The sequence below is a fragment of the Nomascus leucogenys genome, chromosome 20 (genome assembly GCF_006542625.1).
Source record: "Nomascus leucogenys isolate Asia chromosome 20, Asia_NLE_v1, whole genome shotgun sequence".
In the NCBI taxonomy this organism is placed as follows: domain Eukaryota; kingdom Metazoa; phylum Chordata; class Mammalia; order Primates; family Hylobatidae; genus Nomascus; species Nomascus leucogenys.
Window position 1 is genome coordinate 3,625,906 of NC_044400.1, and position 19,420 is coordinate 3,645,325.

Sequence of the window (19,420 nt, forward strand, 5' to 3'; positions counted from 1 at the left end):
CCATTCCAACTGCTGTCATACCTGGCCCACTTTACTTACTGATATTATTTGCCTGGCCCTAGAAAACATTTGAGTTTATAATCCCCAATCTAGATCTTTCCTATAATTTTATCAGGAAATTTAATGTCTCAGGGCTTCAATTCACCCATCTGCGAAATGATGGGTTGGTTGGATTACAAAATCTCTAAAACCTATACTAATCCCATCATTCAATTGCCATTGGATGGTTTGTTGGGATTCAGATAACCTTGTGACATAAGGTCAAATAAAAGAAATTATTTTTCATGCCAAATAGCCTTAGACAATTCACATTTTAAACAGATTACCAAAATTATATTTTAAATATTTACATCAGTCAATGTGTGAACTGGAGGACAACGATTAAACTTCTCACACTCAATGCTATTATATGCACAGTTCAATAAAAATGGGATATGAGAGATCTATATACTCTTGATCTTGACCCCACTGTCTTTTCGGTTCAACGGACAGAACAAAATCTGCATTACTACATATATAGGCAACAGTGATGGCCATGGCCATTCACAGAGTCAAGTGCAGAAAGCTGTGGTTTGAACTTCAGTATTTTGCTGCTCATATTTTAAAAGAATGTTATGTGGCAAAACAAAAGTGACTTATCTCAGGAAGAAAGACATAGTTAATGCGGTAGGTTTCTTTTTCTTAAATGACTTTGAATCTTTTCTGATATTTGTCTTCTTTTTCTAGGCTAGTAATTTAGTATTGCTATGTGAGTTGTTTGACAATATTCAAGAGACTTTACCAAAAAGTGTAACACAATTTATTTTGAAAGAAACGCAGTATAATGGAAAAATAAATTAACTTACAGTCCCAGACATTTTGTCCAGTTCACTCATGGCCTCATGAATAGCAGCTTCTAAATGGTTATTTAGCTTTCCACTTCTGGAATTAATGAAAACAACACACCAGATTAAAAAGTTAAAGAAACAAAACTCAATTTAATTTCCTCATCAGAAAACAAAAGTACCAATTCCACAGGAGAAAGCCAATTTATACTCACGTCTGGAAAATTCAGATGACAAAACATCACTCTGGGATTCTTACCACTGAATACTAACGATTAAAGTCACAGAACTATTAAAAAAAAAAGTTGAACAGTTTGTGGAGCGGGAAGATGGACTTTTTCCTCTTCCACATGCTTCTCCCACAATCTGGTGATTTGGGAAGAAAGTTGGGCCACGGGTTCCCTCTCCCAGAGACGCCCCTCATGCTCCCTGGCTCCAGCCGGCCCTGCGTTGCCTCTTGTGTCTTTCTCAGGCAGCCTGACTGTGTGATCAGAGGAAGGGCGGAGGGGCTGAACTGCAGGCTCTGGCCACTAGGGAGCTCCCTCTGCCCTCTCTGGAGCGTCCTGGCTCCGGAGTTGAGCAAGTGAAGGCTGAAATCCCCGTGCACGTTCCGGGGTGGGAAACAGCTTAACTCTGACGCACCTGAGGCTCCGAGCCTTCGCCCCCCTCCCCCCAGCATATTTTCCCAAAAGCCAAAATGCTGTAACTATTTGAACAGATAAAGAATGGCGGCCTCAGGGTGCCTATCACTTCTCTGACCTTTTCTATCCACTTAGCATTCCATTACATATGTTTGGCCTGAATAACACACACGGTGCGTCTGCCATTTTTGAAGCTTACATCTGTGAAGCTGTTGAACTAAAATCAGGTGAATCCATGCTACCCACCTCTGTGGTTATGTACACTTTGCCCATCCTGACTGTTAACTTGTTTTTCCTCCTTTATGCAATAAATAATTACTCATTTTTTCCAAGTACTAAAGTGATTCTTTTCATTTATCCTGTCATGACAATTACTAGAAAAGCTGCTGGAGGTAACGTTTTCGTAACAGGCGGTTAGCATGGGTTTCCATGAGTTAAGTCCTATCTCAGCATCTACCGTGGAGACTGGAAATTTGCAGTCGTGCGAGAGTTTGGCTTACTGTCGTATTTAGTTTGGTTAGCATAGTGTTTTGAAACATTTTTGAACTTTAGTTCAGTTTACCATAGCTTTCACTAGGTTTTAGCCTCACACACCAGGACTGGACAATGCATACACTGAGTTGCTGTCTACACTTTGAGAACTCCGAGTTTTCCACCCCTGAGTTCTATAGTAGACATACCATAGATGTTCTATGTATTTGCTAAATAAAAATATTTGTCAAAGGTGGCCCAGATGGTCTTATGTTTCAAAAAAATATATGTACTTAGGTCAGTTTAACTGAAGGGAAAAATTAGTGTATTGGTTTTAACCAAATTATGAGGGTAATATGGCATCAACCCCTACCTTTTGCTGCCCTGTAAGCTAGTCTTTAGCTTTTATATTTTTGTCATTTATTTTTAGAAATTTAAAAATGCAGAGGAGTACATAGGATAAAATAAACCTAACATATTCCCCTCCTGGAAGGAAATGTTAATAAATTACATACTTCCTTTAAGTCTTTTATATTAAAAAAATTAAGCTGGAGTTCCCATTTGTTATCAATCCTGGTCCCATTTTCCCTCACCTTCCCCCCTCAACTTTTAGTCTGCTTTTATACTTTAATCTAGTATTGTTTTATGTGTGTTTTTTTAATATACACACACAAAAGGTGTCATGATGTACATACTTGGCTTTTTTCTCCTTATAACTGTTTTAAATACCATCTAGTTTGTATAATCTATTCATTGCTTCTAACTGGTATATAAGAAGTTTTTTTTATTATGTATGTACTGTCTTCCTTTTACCTACCCATTCCAGTTTCAAGGGGCCCTGGTCATCTCATGGAGTCAGTCTCAGTTGTTTTCCTAACGAGGTGTCTGCCAAGCAAGCTTCTGGGAGCACTCTGCAAGGCCACCTAGGGTTTGCTGAGGCTGGGCTGGGGCCCCTTTTGCAGGCTGCTCGGCAAGGGTTCTGACAGTATTATCATTGCCACGTTGCCTGACAATATCACACCGTGTGTAATCTGCTAAATAAATTTATCTTTACTATTTCTTTTGTATGAACATAAGTTTGAAGTATTAACATAAGTTTTAAAAGCCATTTATTTATTATAAATTTTGATTATACTATCTTAGGAGTTTAAAATTGACTATATAAAGTTCTAAATATTTAAAATGAAGTTACAATGTTTTAACGAAAAACCTCCAGAGAACCTTGGTTCTCTCACATTTAATCTTAGTAAAAGAAATACCTGTTATTTATTTACAAATGTCTATGTGCCAAGTATTCTATTAAAACTCTATATGCATTATCTCATTTAATCCTTACAATAATTTGATGGAATAGGTATTATGACAACTGTTTGTATGTGGTACTTCATGACTTTTTAAGGGGAATTGGTGAAATTAATTCTAATTTTGTAATGAAGAAAATGGATATTTGACTATAGTTTTCAAAAGTAATAAAGAGTCATAGGTAAAAAACTTTTACCTAACCGTGAAAAATTGGAATAACAATTACCATTCAAGCACAAAAACGATTCAGCATTACTTGTTGAAAAAAACAATTTCATGAGTTTTGTCATCTCATTCTTCAAGATACTTAAAATATTTGTAAACACCTTGCATTAATTCAAGTTAAATTAGTATAACGTTTCACCTTTAACACAACTTAGTAGTTAATAGAGGGAGAAATGACTACTTTTGGAAGAGAAAATAAATACACAGATGTGGGGCATGAAATTATTTGTATATATCATGAGATTCGAAAGGTAAAGAGACACTCTCCCAGATGCCAAATCTGCAGACCAGCTACTGGTCAGGTCAGGGAAGAAAGAACTTACAAGAGGAAGAAAAAGCTCTATGAATTCAAGAAATGAACAATTAGTCAAAATTCAGTCTTTCAGTCCAGAGGGCCTCCCTGTGGAGTTTCTTCTACTATTTTCTATTCCCCGCTGACATTTAATAATAAACATTTTTACTAATGGACACTCTAAAACCTACTTGATTAAGTAATAGATGTTCATATAATCACATTTCTAATTATTAATGGAGATAATTGCCACTTCTCAACTTCATTGCCTACACTGTCACACATTATCTTTATCTTCACTAATTTTTTAAAAAGCCAGGTACACCTCTATGAGTAGTACAAGAAATAGAAGGGATATGAGAAATTGCAAGTTGTTCTACACTGTCGGTTTAGAGTTTAAGTGACCCACTTCATATAGTACGTAACAAATTTGGGTGAGACCTAAAAGTCAAGAACCTTGAACTCTGAAACCGAATCCACAGGGAATGTATGCAGATCTCAGAAAATTTAACATGGTAAGTATCATTCCTTGGTTTTAAAGTGAAAGTGTGATTTATTTAATCACTTTATTGTTTTCCAGCTTCACAAAAAATCAGGTTTCCCAAGAAATGTATACGTACATATAGACAGAAGATTTGCTCCTCGCTTAAATGAAAACTATAACATATGTAAAAGCTGTGGAATTTTTCTTTAATAAAGCTATTTCTGCTTTTAAGTACAAAATTGCCCTAAGTAATGTATTAAATAAATATGTTACTATTAGGATATAATTAGAACATAATGCTTAAAGATATTTATTTGTTGTACAGTTTGACTGAGGATACTGAGGATTAAAACAACTACATAAAATCCCAAACATCTAATATGGTGGTCGAATGTTTCAACTGGCGAAAATAACAGATAATTTTCTTTCACCTATATCTTTATAAGAAAAAATAGCTATTTACTAAATGCCATGTGCCAAGTACTGTGCTGAGGCTCTCTCTATATTATCTATGCTGTAACAATCCTAAAGTAGGATTATGCCCATTTTAGAAATGAAGAATTTAGGCTCAGGGAGATTACGAACACACAGCTATGAAGTGGTAGAAACAGGACTTGAGTCCAGGTGAAAAACCAACCTCTTAATTATCTTGCTCCAAATGACACCTTCCTTTTTCAGCCTTTTCCTCTTTTCTTCTTCCCCTCAGTCTACAAAAGTAGTCAAATCTTTATCATTTTAAAAATCTTTTCTTTGTTATTTTTCAGGAATTTTTCACATTATGGGTAGAAAGAAGAGTAAATAATCTACATCTCCTCTCTCTATTTCCTTATTCTTATTTAATAGCCATTTTGTGTATATACCCATCACTCTACTGGAAACTGTTCTCACTTAAGTTTGCCAGTGACCTTCAAATTGCCCAATCTGATGGAGATTTTTCAGTTCTTGTCTTACTGCACCTCTGTTGATCACTTTATCAGTCTTTGACTTCTGAGACTCTATCTACTCTCCCTGATTCTTCTCCTCCTCACTGACCATTCTTCCCGTCTTCTTCATTCTATCGCATGTTCAATCCTTAGCCTACTATTCTTCAAATTGGTCAAAGTATCTTTGTGTGACTGCAGTCATTTGTATACTGTCAAATACCCTTCTCCCCAGTTTCAGACATGTATGTCCAGACTATCCTACAGGCACCCCAAACTGTACTCAACAGCTTCCCCCTGTAACCTCCACTTGTCAGTGTTTCTACCACCTACCAAGTCTCCCAAGCTGAAAACCTGAGAGCTGTCCTTGATTTTGTTCCCTTTCCTTTACATTCTGATCTATCACCCCATGTTCTGTCTATTTTATCTCCTAAGTCTTGACCACATTCCTTCACTTCTATCCTCTTCCCCAACTCCACCAGCCCCTGGTTTGGGTCCTCGTTCTCCCTTGTATTCTGCCATGGCTCCTGAACAATCTCTTCATCTTCAATATTGTTGCCTTAAAATTTGTCCTCCTACAAGGCCATACCTAAGGTGAAAAATCCGACCACCTGCCCCCTTTAGGCACTTCCAAAACAATAAAACATCCTATTGGCCCTTACTAGGCCCTTCATGATCTGGTTCCTGCTTATACCTCTTATAACTTCCCATCCGATACTTTACAGTCCCCCAAATTCAACTGCTGCTCTCATCTAAACACTATCCCACCCCATCTTGGTCTTTGTTTCCTTTGTGTGGCTGATGCCTGTGTAGTGTTTAAGGCTTGGCCCACATATCATCTCCTCTAGGAACCCTTCCTTTACCTGCCCTTTCCCTATGACCCTAAAATATAGTATATATATTGCTGTTGTTGCAATTTTGACATTTGAATTATTTGTTTCTACATCTGTCTCTTTCACTACACAGTGAGCTTCGGGGACTGTAGCACTGTTCCTGGCACAGATTTTTTTGCTAAATTTATCTTCTTAAATTGAGAATAAATGCATAAATTAAAAAATGATTTGGTTCAACATATAATTTATCAGTTGTGGGACTTTCAACTAATTATTTAAACTATTTGAGTCTGAGTGTCCGCATCTGCAAATGGCTCGGTAATTTTGGCCCATCTCGTGACTGGGAGAATAAAATGATGAATTTGCAATTACATGTGCAAAATGTAAAGCATTCTACTGGGCATCGAAAACGAAAGTCTGTCTGCTTAGACAATAGTATGGTAAATAAAGTTCTTTTTATAAATGTTACTTTGTATTTTCTACTTTTACTTCTCCAAGTTGTACTTTAAGTTTATGGTTATCATGAGGAGAATTCCTTTAGAGAGCTCTCACATTAATTTACTACAAATAGGAAATTGGCTTTGAAGAAACATTTTTAAAATTGTAGTTTGTTACTCATTACCTTTCAGAAATTGCTTAATAGCAAATACATGGGGAAAATCCAGCTCATTTCAAGGCAGTGTATTGGAATATTTGGAGGAGTTATTTTATTTCTGTTATTAACTTTATTTTGTACATAATCCAAGTAACTGGCATGTTTCACTGTAGGAAACATTTTTAGGGCTCTTTTACACCAAAGAAATGGGTACTGTTGAATAGTTTACGGCAACTGGCCCACTGCAAATTTGTGATGTAGGTAATTCGCAATTTTCCTCCTTTCATCCAGACCTTGTATTAATTTTAGTGGCCTTATCTTGTTGCTAAGCTCTGCATAGCAAGTGTGCTTCAGTAAGAGTAGAAGGGACCTCGATCCCTGTTTTCCTTATCAGGTCTAGAGGGATGTTATCTGGCAATTAACTTGGCCTTTCACAAAGCCAGTACCAATTTGCTACCTTTTAAAGGAGTCTGGGACATAGAGACATAGGAGTTGGCCTCTTGCAGCTGTCATCTTTTCAGATACCTTTTATTGAGGTGAAGAGTCTTCCTAAGATTTGTTGACTTCTAAAATTATGCCTCTAGCCAGAATTATGGGAAACACCATAAAGTGAAAGAGAATGCTTTTTAATAGATATTACTGATATCATTATATAAGCCTTCTATGCAAGATACACTACGAATCATTCTGATCTCCACTTTGTAAGTCTTGATGTACAAACAGAAGTTTAAATGGTATTTTTAGAAAGACGATAATATATAAACACATTAAGCCTATGTGTCAATATTTGGGGGGGAAACGTGAGGATCATTTTGCAAATGAATAAAAATTAATTAATATATAATTTTTGGTTGCTTGATAATGTGGAAATTAATATAGCAACTGAACAGGTATATCAATTACATATTTTTAAATAGCTATGTACATATAGAGAAGCACATTTGTAGCTCTCTACCTTAATATGAAATAATAGTTATGATACATAAACATACATTGTATCACAGTAAGAATTATGTTTCTAATATTATCTGCTTGTCCGCACTACATTTACTCAGAAAATAAAGATTTAGAAAAACTTGAATAATACTGGCCTGAAATTCAACTTCTTGTTGTAATTCCAAAGAAAACTTACTTTCAAGTCCACATCCCTGATGCAACAAAAAAAATCTTTATTTAGCATCATTTTGACTAGTAATCTGCCAAAATTATTTACATGTGTACAACGAGGGGTATTTACTCCCTAAAGTATTTGAATTGCAAATGGATTGATTCACTACACTTCCAGAGCCTATTTAATTGCTATATGTTGAGAATATTAATTATATTTTATTTTCCACTAAATGAGAGGAATGAAGATGCAGGAAATGAAGAAAGAACTGATGAAGAGGCAAATATTACACATAGTGTAAACATAAAATGCTAAGAGGATATTTTCTGTAGTCACTAATTTGGCTCGTCTGTTTTGGCTCGTCTATAATGGTCCTCTTTGGTGGTAGCAAACTTACGCAGGCCACAGCATGGACAGAATCAGTGAGATTTCACTGTCCCTTTGATGGAAAAACAGTAAATTATATCCTTGAAAAACAAAGTAAAATTTTTTAAAAGTGCTTACTTTCTGTTCCTTTTCCGGACACGGCTGTAGGCTTCCAAACCTTCTGTTAGTGTCTTCAACTTCTCGGGCTCCACCTGAGTGAAGGTATGAAGACCAAACCACATTACCCAGACCTGTAATTGTTAAACATGGTTTTTACTTTCCTGCCATACAAGCAGGTGCTGCACTGGCGGGGAGGGGAGCCTTAACCTTCACTGCCTTGTCAAATCTTCTGTCCTCACTCAATCATTAGAGGTTGATTCTGTGGCTCCAGGCTGCAACAGCAGTGGAAGTGAAAAGCTGTTTGGCTTTAAAATTGTCAACATTTTGAAAATAATATTTTGGGAATAAAATCTGGAATTTAAACAACCTTCAATTCACAAAATCATAAAAATCAGAGATCCTGGTTCACTTTCTTAGCAACTGCAAATCTGTAGTATCAGACTACTTGATATAAGTATAAGGGGAAGACAAGAGAGGTAGTTAGTGAAGTGGGTGGGCCTTGGGCCAACAGATCAAAGTTTGAATCCTACTTTTCACTTCCTAGTAGGAGTAAAACACATTTTCTGAGCCTCAGTCTCCTCCTCTGTAAAATGAGGACAATAATACCTACCTTCCTGCGAGAACCGCTGTGAAAATTAAAATGTGACAAGTTCCGTTGAACACTTATCCTAGCATACAGCAACGATCATGACCTAGTACACATTTGGCTCTGCAGAGGCCATTAAACGTGAGAAGAGGGTGTTGCTATGCCTTGTGCGTGTGCCCTTTGTCTTATCTTGCTTTATCACTGCCAGTCTGTGTGTGGTCAGCTATGTCAACAGAGGTCAGCCACCAAGTGTGGTGGGGGGATATGTGTGTGTGTGGAGGGTGCAGCCTTTGCTGCACACTCCTGAGAATCTCTATCACGGTTCTTGAAGCCACCTCCCCACAATAAAAGCAACAATTAGGAAAACTTGTATGTGACTTGGGAATAAAACACTTTTAGAAAAACATGGCTATTTTTATTCTGTAAACACACACACACACACAATCTAAGTCAAAATAGTGTTGCTTGCTGTGTAAGCATAGTTTCAAGGCAAGTAACTCAGCTATTCAATTGGGGTAAAAGCCAGCCACTTTACTCCCATTTCTCCTCCAACCCCTGTTACTCCCCTCCAATCCACTGTTACATAAAAATACACAGTTAAACAAAATGCCTCAGGGGTAAGAAAATAAACACTAATAAGCAAGCAAATGATTATTAACTTTTGTCTTTGTGTCCTCAAGATTGACTCATGAATGTCATTTAGAAATAACTTCTCTATGACCCCTTCAAACACAGTTATGATTAACAAGAAGTTTTCATTGTTAAGTCTGAAAACAAGCATTTCTAATATTCAATGAGAAAAACAGTCAAATAATGGAAATGTTTTCCTTTTCATGTGTTTGTATTTTGCCCAAACAAATGTCTTATACACACAAGTTCATACATACCCAACTCACTGTGTGCCAGCACAAGAGACAACTTTGTTCCAATAACAGTTCACATAAAGAAAAGTGTCCTATTGGGTTACTGGGACCACTGGAAAAGCTAAAGTGAGCTAAATGTATCCATGTGTTGTTTAAAAAAAAAAGGATGCCTGGATGCACTTTCATATTTCATGTTAGAAATGAGCCTTCATCTTGTATTCACTCACATGAAGGGGATATGAAAGATGCTTTGCAGATTTCATTTTTGTAATCAATAAATGATTCCACTTATATTTAAATAAGCTTCTTGGCAGCAGGAAAGAAGCTGTGCTATATAACATAAACTTCTATGAGACTTAAACTGGTGTAGCGAGGGATCTCAGAAGGGGTTGATCAGACAGAATCAGAGTCACAGTGAAACAAAGCAAGACACAGCAATTAAAACTTACCGCATTGGTCTTAATTTAAAAAACAAAGTTAGGTCAAACTATTTTTTTGAGTCTTCAAGTTTTATTTTTAATTAATTATGGAATAAGGGACAGTAAAAATATTTCTTGTGCATCACTTATGTAAAAGGCACCGTTATATCATTTAATATGACACTACTGCAAACTAGTATTACTTTTATATTATTACAGATGGGACTTGGTGCATTTAAATAACATGGCCAGAATTGAAACTCAGGTCTGACTCCAAAGTGCTCAGCTTCTCTCCACCATACCAACTCCAATATACATTGAAATATAGTCATTTTATATATATATATATATAGCATTTATATATATAAAATTACACACACATATATAAAATACACACATACACAGGCACGCTCAAAAATTTAGGTCAAACTATTTAAAATCCTATTTCTACAAAATTTAGATGACAACTTGCCCAAATTTATATTCAATTTTTTTATGCTGAATAATTTTCCAGGGATATTTTTTCTGAACTAATACTCTACCATGGTTTCTTCATTTAAATCTGCGTCTAAGCCTCTAACATACTCTTATACTGAACTATATTATTTATAAAGGATTAAATGACCTCGAAAAAGAAAGCAAAGAGAGTCCTTCTGAAACTAAATATAAGTAAGATATATACCACTGTGCATTTCTGCTATAACAAGATCACACACATTCAGAAGGAAGTTTAGTTTGTTTCAGGATTTTAGCACTTTACTGTGTTGTGAAATGTATATGAAGAGTGTGTGTTTTTTCTGGGGAAATATTCATACATTTGAAAAATATTCCAGAAACTTTAAAGATAACCCCCCCAAAATGGTATCAGAGAACAACGAAATAAATTCAATTTCTAGTTAAATAGAAATCATGTTTAATGAACACTCCCTTGTAAATTATTTAGCTAACTTGTAAATTTTAAAAAGTACCAGGAAATCAAATACATAAATGTAACATTAAAAAGGTTAAACACACACAAATATTTTTATAAAACTTACACTAAAGGAGCAAGTAATTTAAGATAATACTTTTATCTATAATTATAATCTTGTATTCTTGTACAATCACAAGCCAGGAGTTTCATAAATTATTTAACTCTTAGTGAGAATTTAGGAGAGGGCTTTATCATTTATCTTTACTCATCATCTACCCACACAGTTTCATGCTGATAGCAATGATGCTAATAGTACTGGCCATCATGGTGTAACTCTTTACTCATGTCATTTAAGAATCATAAAGCTACCTGGAATTTATATGTATTCATAGTTCATTTATTCATGTATAAATGTACACATATGTTATATGTTAAATTTTTTTTTTAAACAGGGTCTTGCTCTGTTGGCCAGGCTGGAATCCAGTGGCGTGATCTTGGCTCATTGCAGCCTTGACCTCCTGGGCTTAATCTTCCCACCTTGGTCTCCTGAGTAGCTGGGACCACAGGTGTGTGCCACAATGCCCAGCGAATTTTTTTTAATTTTTTTGTAGAAACAGGGTTCTCATTATATTGCCCAAGCTGATCTCAAACTCCTGGGTTCAAGCGATCTGCTTGCCTTGGCCTCCATAAGTGCTAGGATTAAAGGCATGAACCACTGTGCCCTACCAATACTTTTTGACTATTAAAAACTCTTCTTTCATTCAAATTGTTTAGATACAATAATCCTTCAACATAAATAGTTTTATAGTTTGCTCAGTGCAGATAGAAACATATTCATAAAGCCAGACATTACTATGTGGTGGATGATTAAGAGTTTTTCTGAACAAGGCTGAATCTCTGGTTGCTTATTTGCTTATTTTGTTCCGAAGGCCCATATTACACATTTGGTAATTTAATTAAGTTTTTGATTTGGTGTCAGCACAGTGGGACCTCATGTATCTCAGAAGAAACTTAAAGTCTGACAAAAGAAGACATAAACCCTTCAGAGAGCCAAACCAACCCTCGAAAGAGAGGTATAGTACGTATTTGAAGAACCTGGATCTGGCTGGGCATGGTGGCTCACGCCTGTAATCCCAGCACTTTGCGAGGCCGAGGCGGGTGGATCATGAGGTCAGGAGTTCGAGACCAGCCTGGCCAACATGGTGAAACCCTGTCTCTACTAAAAATACTAAAAATAGCTGGGCGTGGCAGCAGGCATCTGTAATCCCAGCTACTCAGGAGGCTGAGGCAGGAGAATTGTTTGAACCCGGGAGGTGGAGGTTGCAGTGAGTGGACATCGCACCACTGCACTCTAGCCTGGGCGAGAGGGCAAGACTCCGTCTCAAAAACAAAACAAAAAACAAACAAACAAAAACGAAGAGCCTGGATCAATCATCCTAGATCACTTTTAAGTAGAGTCAGTTAACCGGAGATGATGTTAAAATTTTCTGCCGGCTTTAACCTTGATAACACCTCTCTTTGTGAATTCTTTGGTGCTCCTTATTGCTAAAGCAGAGCTGTTGTGCAAACATCAAAGAATAATGGAGCACTAGCCACATCACCGATCTCATAACAGCGTTGACCTCAAGCTCCCCTTTTCAGTCTTTACTTCCCCATTCCATTTCTACAAAGTCCTGTTGTTATGGAATGGCATAAGTAAGGAGTGCTACATTTAGAGTAGAAGACCAGGGTTGGGACCCGGCTTAACTACCTGTAATTTGTATTCTTTGGGATGCCACTTCTCTGAGCTTCAGTTCTCCCATCTGTAAAATGGGGATAATTCCGCACATCTTTGTGGGTCATTGAAAGGATCTAAAATGGCCACGAACATGAAGGTGCTTTATGAACACCAGAGCAGTCCAAAGTGCCACTGGTGGCATGTAAAATTATTCCAGGTAAAACATGGACAAACCTTTACATATTCTTTTTTAGTTTTGTTTTTTAGAGACAAGGTCTCCACTCTGTCACCCAGGCTGGAGTGCAGTAGTGTGATCATAGCTCATTGTAACCTTGAATTCCAGAACTCAAGTGATCCTCCCACCTCAGTTTTCCAAGTAGCTAGAATTATAGGGGTGCAGCACCATGCCTGGCGTGCTCACTGCAGCCTTGACCTCACGGGCTCAAGTGATCATCCTACCTTAGCCTCCCAAGTAGCTGGGACTACAGGTGCACAGCATCATGCCTGCTAATTTTTAACAATTTTTTGTAGACATGGGGTTTCATTATGTTGCCCAGGCTAGTCTTGAACTCCTGGCCTCAGGTGATCCTCTGACTCCGGACTCCCAAAGCACTGGGATTATAGGTGTGAGCCACTGTGCCCAGCCTCCTTTGCATATTTTTAATAGTTATATTATTCATGTAAGTTTACATTAGAAAAATACAAGTAACATTATGATTTTACATATACAATATCCTAGGATAAAACTAAAGTTGTTTAGATTTAAAAAGTGGCTTGAATAGTGCCTAGTACATATGTGCCTAATAAATATTTATTGAATGAACCAATTAAGTGATAAATTTAAAGAAAAAATTTAAGTAAATAATAATATATGTAATATGCAGCTTTAGCTGAAGTCTGGGAAATATAGCTCTGAAGTAGAAAGCAAATATGAGGCATTTATTAGGTTCATTATCAAACATTTATTAAATAGTAAATATTAAAAATAATATATATGTTTTTAAAATAACATCTTCAAACTGAAAAAATTCCTGCTAACTTAAGTGCAATATTTCAATATTTTTTAAAGACTGGGAATTAATATAAAATGATAAATAATTTAGAGTAAAAAGTTGATTCACCTGTGACAGAAAGGATGAACCTAATTGTTTTCCAACAATAGTACAACAGTTCTCATGGCAGAGTACTAATCATTCCTTTAAATGAATCCCAATTTTTTCAAATGAACTAACCAAATTCTCTTTATCACAATTTAGTGGCATTATCTGAGGCCTTTTTCGCTGCTTCCTTTTTTCTTCACTTTGGATAGCAGTGTTTTTTTTTTTTTTTTTTTTTTTTTTATTATACTTTAGGGTTTTAGGGTACATGTGCACAATGTGCAGGTTTGTTACATATGTATCCATGTGCCATGTTGATTTCCTGCACCCATTAACTCGTCATTTAGCATTAGGTGTATCTCCTAATGGATAGCAGTGTTTTTAAGCACTGGGGAACTACATTACAGGATGGGAGTAAATCCATTCTAAATGTGACAACAATTTGCATATCAATCCACAACACATAGATAGAGTTAAATGTTTAGAATAAACTTGTAATTTCTAAGGAAACAGTGTTTAAAAGTTCATGTAACAGAAGCAAGTAGTTGCCTCAGACCTGAGATTCTATTTCCTGCTTCCTATCTGAAATTGTATGAACAAGCTCACGTAGTCGGTGTTGGGCTCAGTTACCTATGCGAATGAAGACAGGCCTCCTAGTCCTCTTTAATCTGGCTCAGGAAAAAAGTTCACAATATTTCACAGTTCACTATAGTAAAGTTTACAGTTGTATTACTCAGCTTAGTCTTTTTCTTGATATTCACATTTTTGGTCTTCACTAGTTCTTCATTTTTATTATCTTTCAAATTCTGATCAGGAATTGACTTTGTTGGCCTGGATTTTATCTTTCATATTACTTTTGAAAAACTATTTTGCTCCCTTTCAAGGAGATTCTGGTGCTGACAGGGCATTGATTGCCTCCGTCACACCACCAGCCAAAATGCAACCCAAGTATTGTGGATGCTATGGTACAGAGAAAAGGATTCATTTCCAACAGCGGTTAAGAAAATATATAAGGCAAAGTGAATACACCAAGAACATTCTCAACAGAGAATTATAGTACCAAAGAATACAAACAGCTAACACTGATAAACACAGAAAGGACGTTCTTCAAAGTAAAATGTCTGAACATCACAGGAGGGCACACCTCCCAAAGTTAGTTCCCCGGGCTCAACTTCTTAAGTTACACACCCCCAGAATTCCAGGTAAGTTGTCTCTGGTTATGCTCCATGCTGTTAAAACACGTGTGTGTGATGCTGAACTGACATACAGAAAATGTATTGCCCTCCAATAAATTTGGTTATGAGTTTTAATAAAGATGAGTTTTGTTGGTTTTGAACGACTATTCAGAGAGCTGTTTTGATCTCTACTTGCCAGAAATAACTGTATGGAAAAAAGTCAAAGAGCAGTTTTGAAGAGGGAACACCCTACCCACTTATGCTTTGAAAATAATGTCTTCATTTAACCAGGTAGTGTAGAACAGAGATGTAGACCTTTTTTTGGTAATCAGGTGTCTCTGTACCTGTCCAACAACAGTCATTTCTTTGAAAAAAAAAAAAATTTGGTGCCAGTCTAGTAATAAATTATTTCTTAAATTTGGCTTGGGTCAGAATATACATCAAATGTAAGAGCAATGATATATGAAGACCAATGGGAGGATGTTCAAAAAGTAAAAAGGATCTATGCAGAAAAAAATAAAAATTTTAGTTTTTGATTATTACTGCTTGAGAGGCATCCCTTTTAAGCTAGTTAACATAAAATCAAAGATGACAGATGACAATTGTAAAATATATTTTAGAAAACAAGAGCATTTTATATTTAAATAGTTATTGAAATAGGTACACAAAGATAACCATTTCCTCCATAGTTGCATAGGCTTAAAAATGTTTGCATATTAAGGCATAGAGGTGAAATGTCAGAGGTAGCCATTTTCTTCCCAAGAATTCCCTAACATTATGCCAAGATCTGGAAGTGAATCTGTCTGGTCCTGGCTATGTACTGGAGCACAGCACTGAGGTCTTATTCCTGGTCACTGAGCCACGAACAGTAAAGGGTTCATTGTTCTGAAAGAAGCTTGCACCAGTTATTTAGAACAAGTATAACTATCTCCCAGAATGTACCTCAATTTTTTTTTTATTTTGAGACGGAGTCTCGCTCTTTCGCCCAGGCTGGAGTGCAGTGGCGCGATCTCGGCCCACTACAAGCTCCACCTCCCGGGTTCTCACCATTCCCCTGCCTCAGCCTCCCCAGTAGCTGGGACTACAGGCGCCTGCCACCATGCCCGGCTAATTTTTTTGTATTTTTCAGTAGAGACGGGGTTTCACCGTGTTAGCCAGGATGGCCTGGATCTCCTGACCTCGTGCTCTGCCAGCCTCAGCCTCCCAAAGTGCTGGGATTACAGGCGTGAGCCACCGCGCCCGGCCCAGAATGTACTTCATTACAAATTGTTAACCAAGGGAAAAAACACATTAGGAAGGAGATAGCACTTCCTGAGTGGTATAATACAAGGCACATAATGTCCTTCAATGCTGTCACATAGCTTCAATCTTAGGAAAATAATACATAGAGGCAATTCATCCCAACTTTTCACAGGCTGTTAAAAATCTCCACTAAGTAATATTGTTTTACGTGGGAAGGTAGAGGAAGAAAGTCTGAGGTGATTTTTTTTTAGAAACATTGAGGAAAGAGGAACTTTCAAGTTCACTCAACAAACTGAGTGCTTTAAAACGCTTTCAAGTAGAACTCCTGCTTGAAATTAACAACTAACACTAACTTATAATCAGATATGCCAATTTGTACATGTGCTGTAAACGTAGTTATGAACTATTTCATTCATTGAATATAATCCTTATAATCCTTTACTCTCAACCTGGTTAATAAATCCTTTATACATGGACAATGCAGAGGTAAACAATAACTAAGGTCAAATTACCACAATTCCATAATGGTGGAACCTAAATTAATAAGACCGTCTAACATAAAGGGCAGAGAATAGGAGGTTAATGTTTACTGAACCTCTTTGATGTGCTAGATAATAATCTACAGTATTTCATTGAATTCTTAAGGCATCTCTTTGAATAGAAATTAATATTCTCACTTGAAAGAGGTGAGTAGGCTGCAGCTTCTAGGAGATTAATATATCTACTACGACCACTTAGGTAACTGGCAGAGCTAAGATTAGGCTCACATCAGAGTGTGCAAAACCCATGCCTCTTTATGCTACACCCTGCTTTTTCTCTAGTTTTCTGCAGACTGTGTTTATACAGTATTCGATGTCTAGAAACCATACCTTTTAGGAAATCATCTCAGAAACTACAGAACATGTCAAATGCATATCAATAATCTGCTACATTTAATATCCCACCAAAGACCAAAAAGGCCTTTCTAAGATCATAAGCTGACCAAGTCAGTGACTATTATGACCAACAGTGTCTGCTAAAATATTAATGTATTGAAAATGGGGAGGTCTCAGCCCTTGGCAATTATCAGTGCTCTGATCACACAGCATTGACTTCCTTAGACCAGAGACCATTCACGCAACCTAAAAATAGGAGAGGCACCCAGCTTGTTTTGAAATAGTAATCTTCTATCCTTTCAATTAATTATCTTTATTTTCTATTTTGCCTGCTTCCTTAAAGAATTTGGAGTGGCTTGCTGAGAACAAAGCCTGTAACTGAAAATAATAAATGATATGTTGTAGGGTGGAGTCAGGGGTAATAAATCTATTCTAAAACTTGAGTTAACATAGATTTTTATCTGGTGGGATCTGACAGAATCTTGGATTCTTTGGTGGACATAGAAATAGTATGAAAGCTGAGAAGCTAAGAAAGTTTAAAATGATAATGTAGGAAAATTGTCTGGCAATTTTTTTCTTCCTAGACACTACAGAGATAAACACTATGGAAAATGATCCCACATTCCACATTAGCAAGGCGGAATGAAAAAGGTTTTACTATAATAAACAGATTTGGACCTGGTCTCTGCCTTTCTGCTTTAGACTTTATAAAAATGTCAGGCATTGCCATAGTGTACAGAAGGTAACCTAAGGCAATGCTTACCTTTCTAGAAGCAGAAGTCCAGTTATTAGTGTACAAGGCTTTATCCAACATTCTTGGGCATTAAGGAGTTCTACATAAATAAAATCACATCAAAACTGGTTCACCTGAATGAGTACAAATTTTAAAAAGTGTTCTACTAGATATCTCTCTGAAAGACATCATGTTTTGTCTTATACAGATATTGAACGTAGTTTTAGTTTTTCTTCCTGAACTAGGGCCATTAATATATCAGACCCTTGGCTTGAAATCAGACAGACCTCTGTTTGAATTTTTACCTTTTCTGGTGTTGTAAAATGAGAACTTTGACTCACGGAGCATCACTAAATAAGGTATTAGGAAGTCTTGTTTTGTGAACTATAGAGGAAAAAAGAATGTTTATGAAGTAGTACTTAGTTTACTTATGTGCAAAAGTGTGGTAGGTCCTGAAAAGACCAGAAGTTTTTAAAAATGCTGAGTCCTTAGAGCTTCTAAGGCTGTTATACCTTGCTTTTTAAATGATAAATAAATGTTCCATGTATTATCATTAATATTTTATTGCATGTTTTCAGTTTTTCACCTCTAAATGTGTGTTTAAGTTAAATTCTCTGAATTACTAAAAATACTTTTAGTGTATAGTATATCTTGATATAAAGGTTTTTACTTGAGAATCCAAAATGACAAGGTCAGCCAGTGAGAGGAGGAATATATGAATTTATAGCAACAGTTTTATGTTTCCCATTACAATTCATCTACTGCCAAAATTAAGGAAGAAGAATCTGGATTTTAAAAATATTATTTTATAGTGGAATGAATACTACATACTACTTTGCTTATTTAAGTGAAGAAAAATATTTTTCTCTTCATTTTTTTTTTTAAAGTACATCTCTCCTAACATCAGTGACTACCTCAGTCTCAGGAGTTTTCGAGCAGAGATTAATCAGAAGATCTAGACCATTGTTTAGTGTGAAATGTGTTGAAAGTACATGCCTTTATTCTCCTAAGGGCATAAAAAGATATTTAGACAAGGCATTTAGGACAGGGAGAATGTTTCCAGGGAAGGGAGGCCATAATCTTTTTTTTTAGTTAAGCTTTTGGTAAAATGGCACATAAAAAAGACTTAGTTCGTTTGCACAGACACTGTAAAACAGTTCAATGTCTACATCTTGTATTTGTAGCAGTTCCATTTATATCATAAAAGCCCACTTTTTCTGTTTCTAATTATTTCTGGAATAAGCTGTCAAAAATATTTAGGTTTTTCAACCTAAAGAATGTTTGTCTGATCTCAGAGAGAATAGAGAATAAAATATTTTGTGAATAGGGGTATGGAATTCATTTTCTTATCAAATGTACAAACATTATGCCCAGAGTGTATCCTGACAAGTATATATTAGGCATTATGAGCAGGGTTTTAGGGCCTCCTAGTCATTTGGGGAAAGACAATCCTTTTATTGTGCTGGCAGAAATGCTTTTGGTTTCCTGTCATTAAACCTAAGTGCCAGTGAAAGTTTGAGCACAGTTGAAATCGCTTTACACAATATACGCTTTACGAGAATAACATATACCTGTAAGAGTAATTTCTATTACCTAAGAAGATGAAAAATTACACGTTT

The 19,420-nt window shown here is 36.3% G+C and overlaps 1 protein-coding gene across 9 annotated transcripts in view; it reads right to left on the reverse strand.

Moving 5' to 3' along the window:
• The window catches only part of MBD5 (methyl-CpG binding domain protein 5), a 466,846-nt gene that overhangs the window by 2,502 nt on the left and 444,924 nt on the right, over positions 1 to 19,420 (reverse strand). For 6 of the 9 annotated variants that reach the window (XR_004027266.1, XM_030801005.1, XM_012502548.2 and 3 more), the window contains 2 exons: positions 8,200 to 8,273; positions 846 to 921 (listed from right to left, as the gene is read on the reverse strand). Coding sequence is in view for 8 of the 9 variants with exons in the window: in XM_030801005.1 (XP_030656865.1) it covers positions 846 to 921; positions 8,200 to 8,273 (150 nt within the window). In the remaining variant the exon portion in view is untranslated. Of the gene's footprint in view, positions 1 to 845; positions 922 to 8,199; positions 8,313 to 19,420 lie in introns of all 9 variants that reach the window. The other 3 variants (XM_030801004.1, XM_030801001.1, XM_030801002.1) reach the window with 1 other exon arrangement.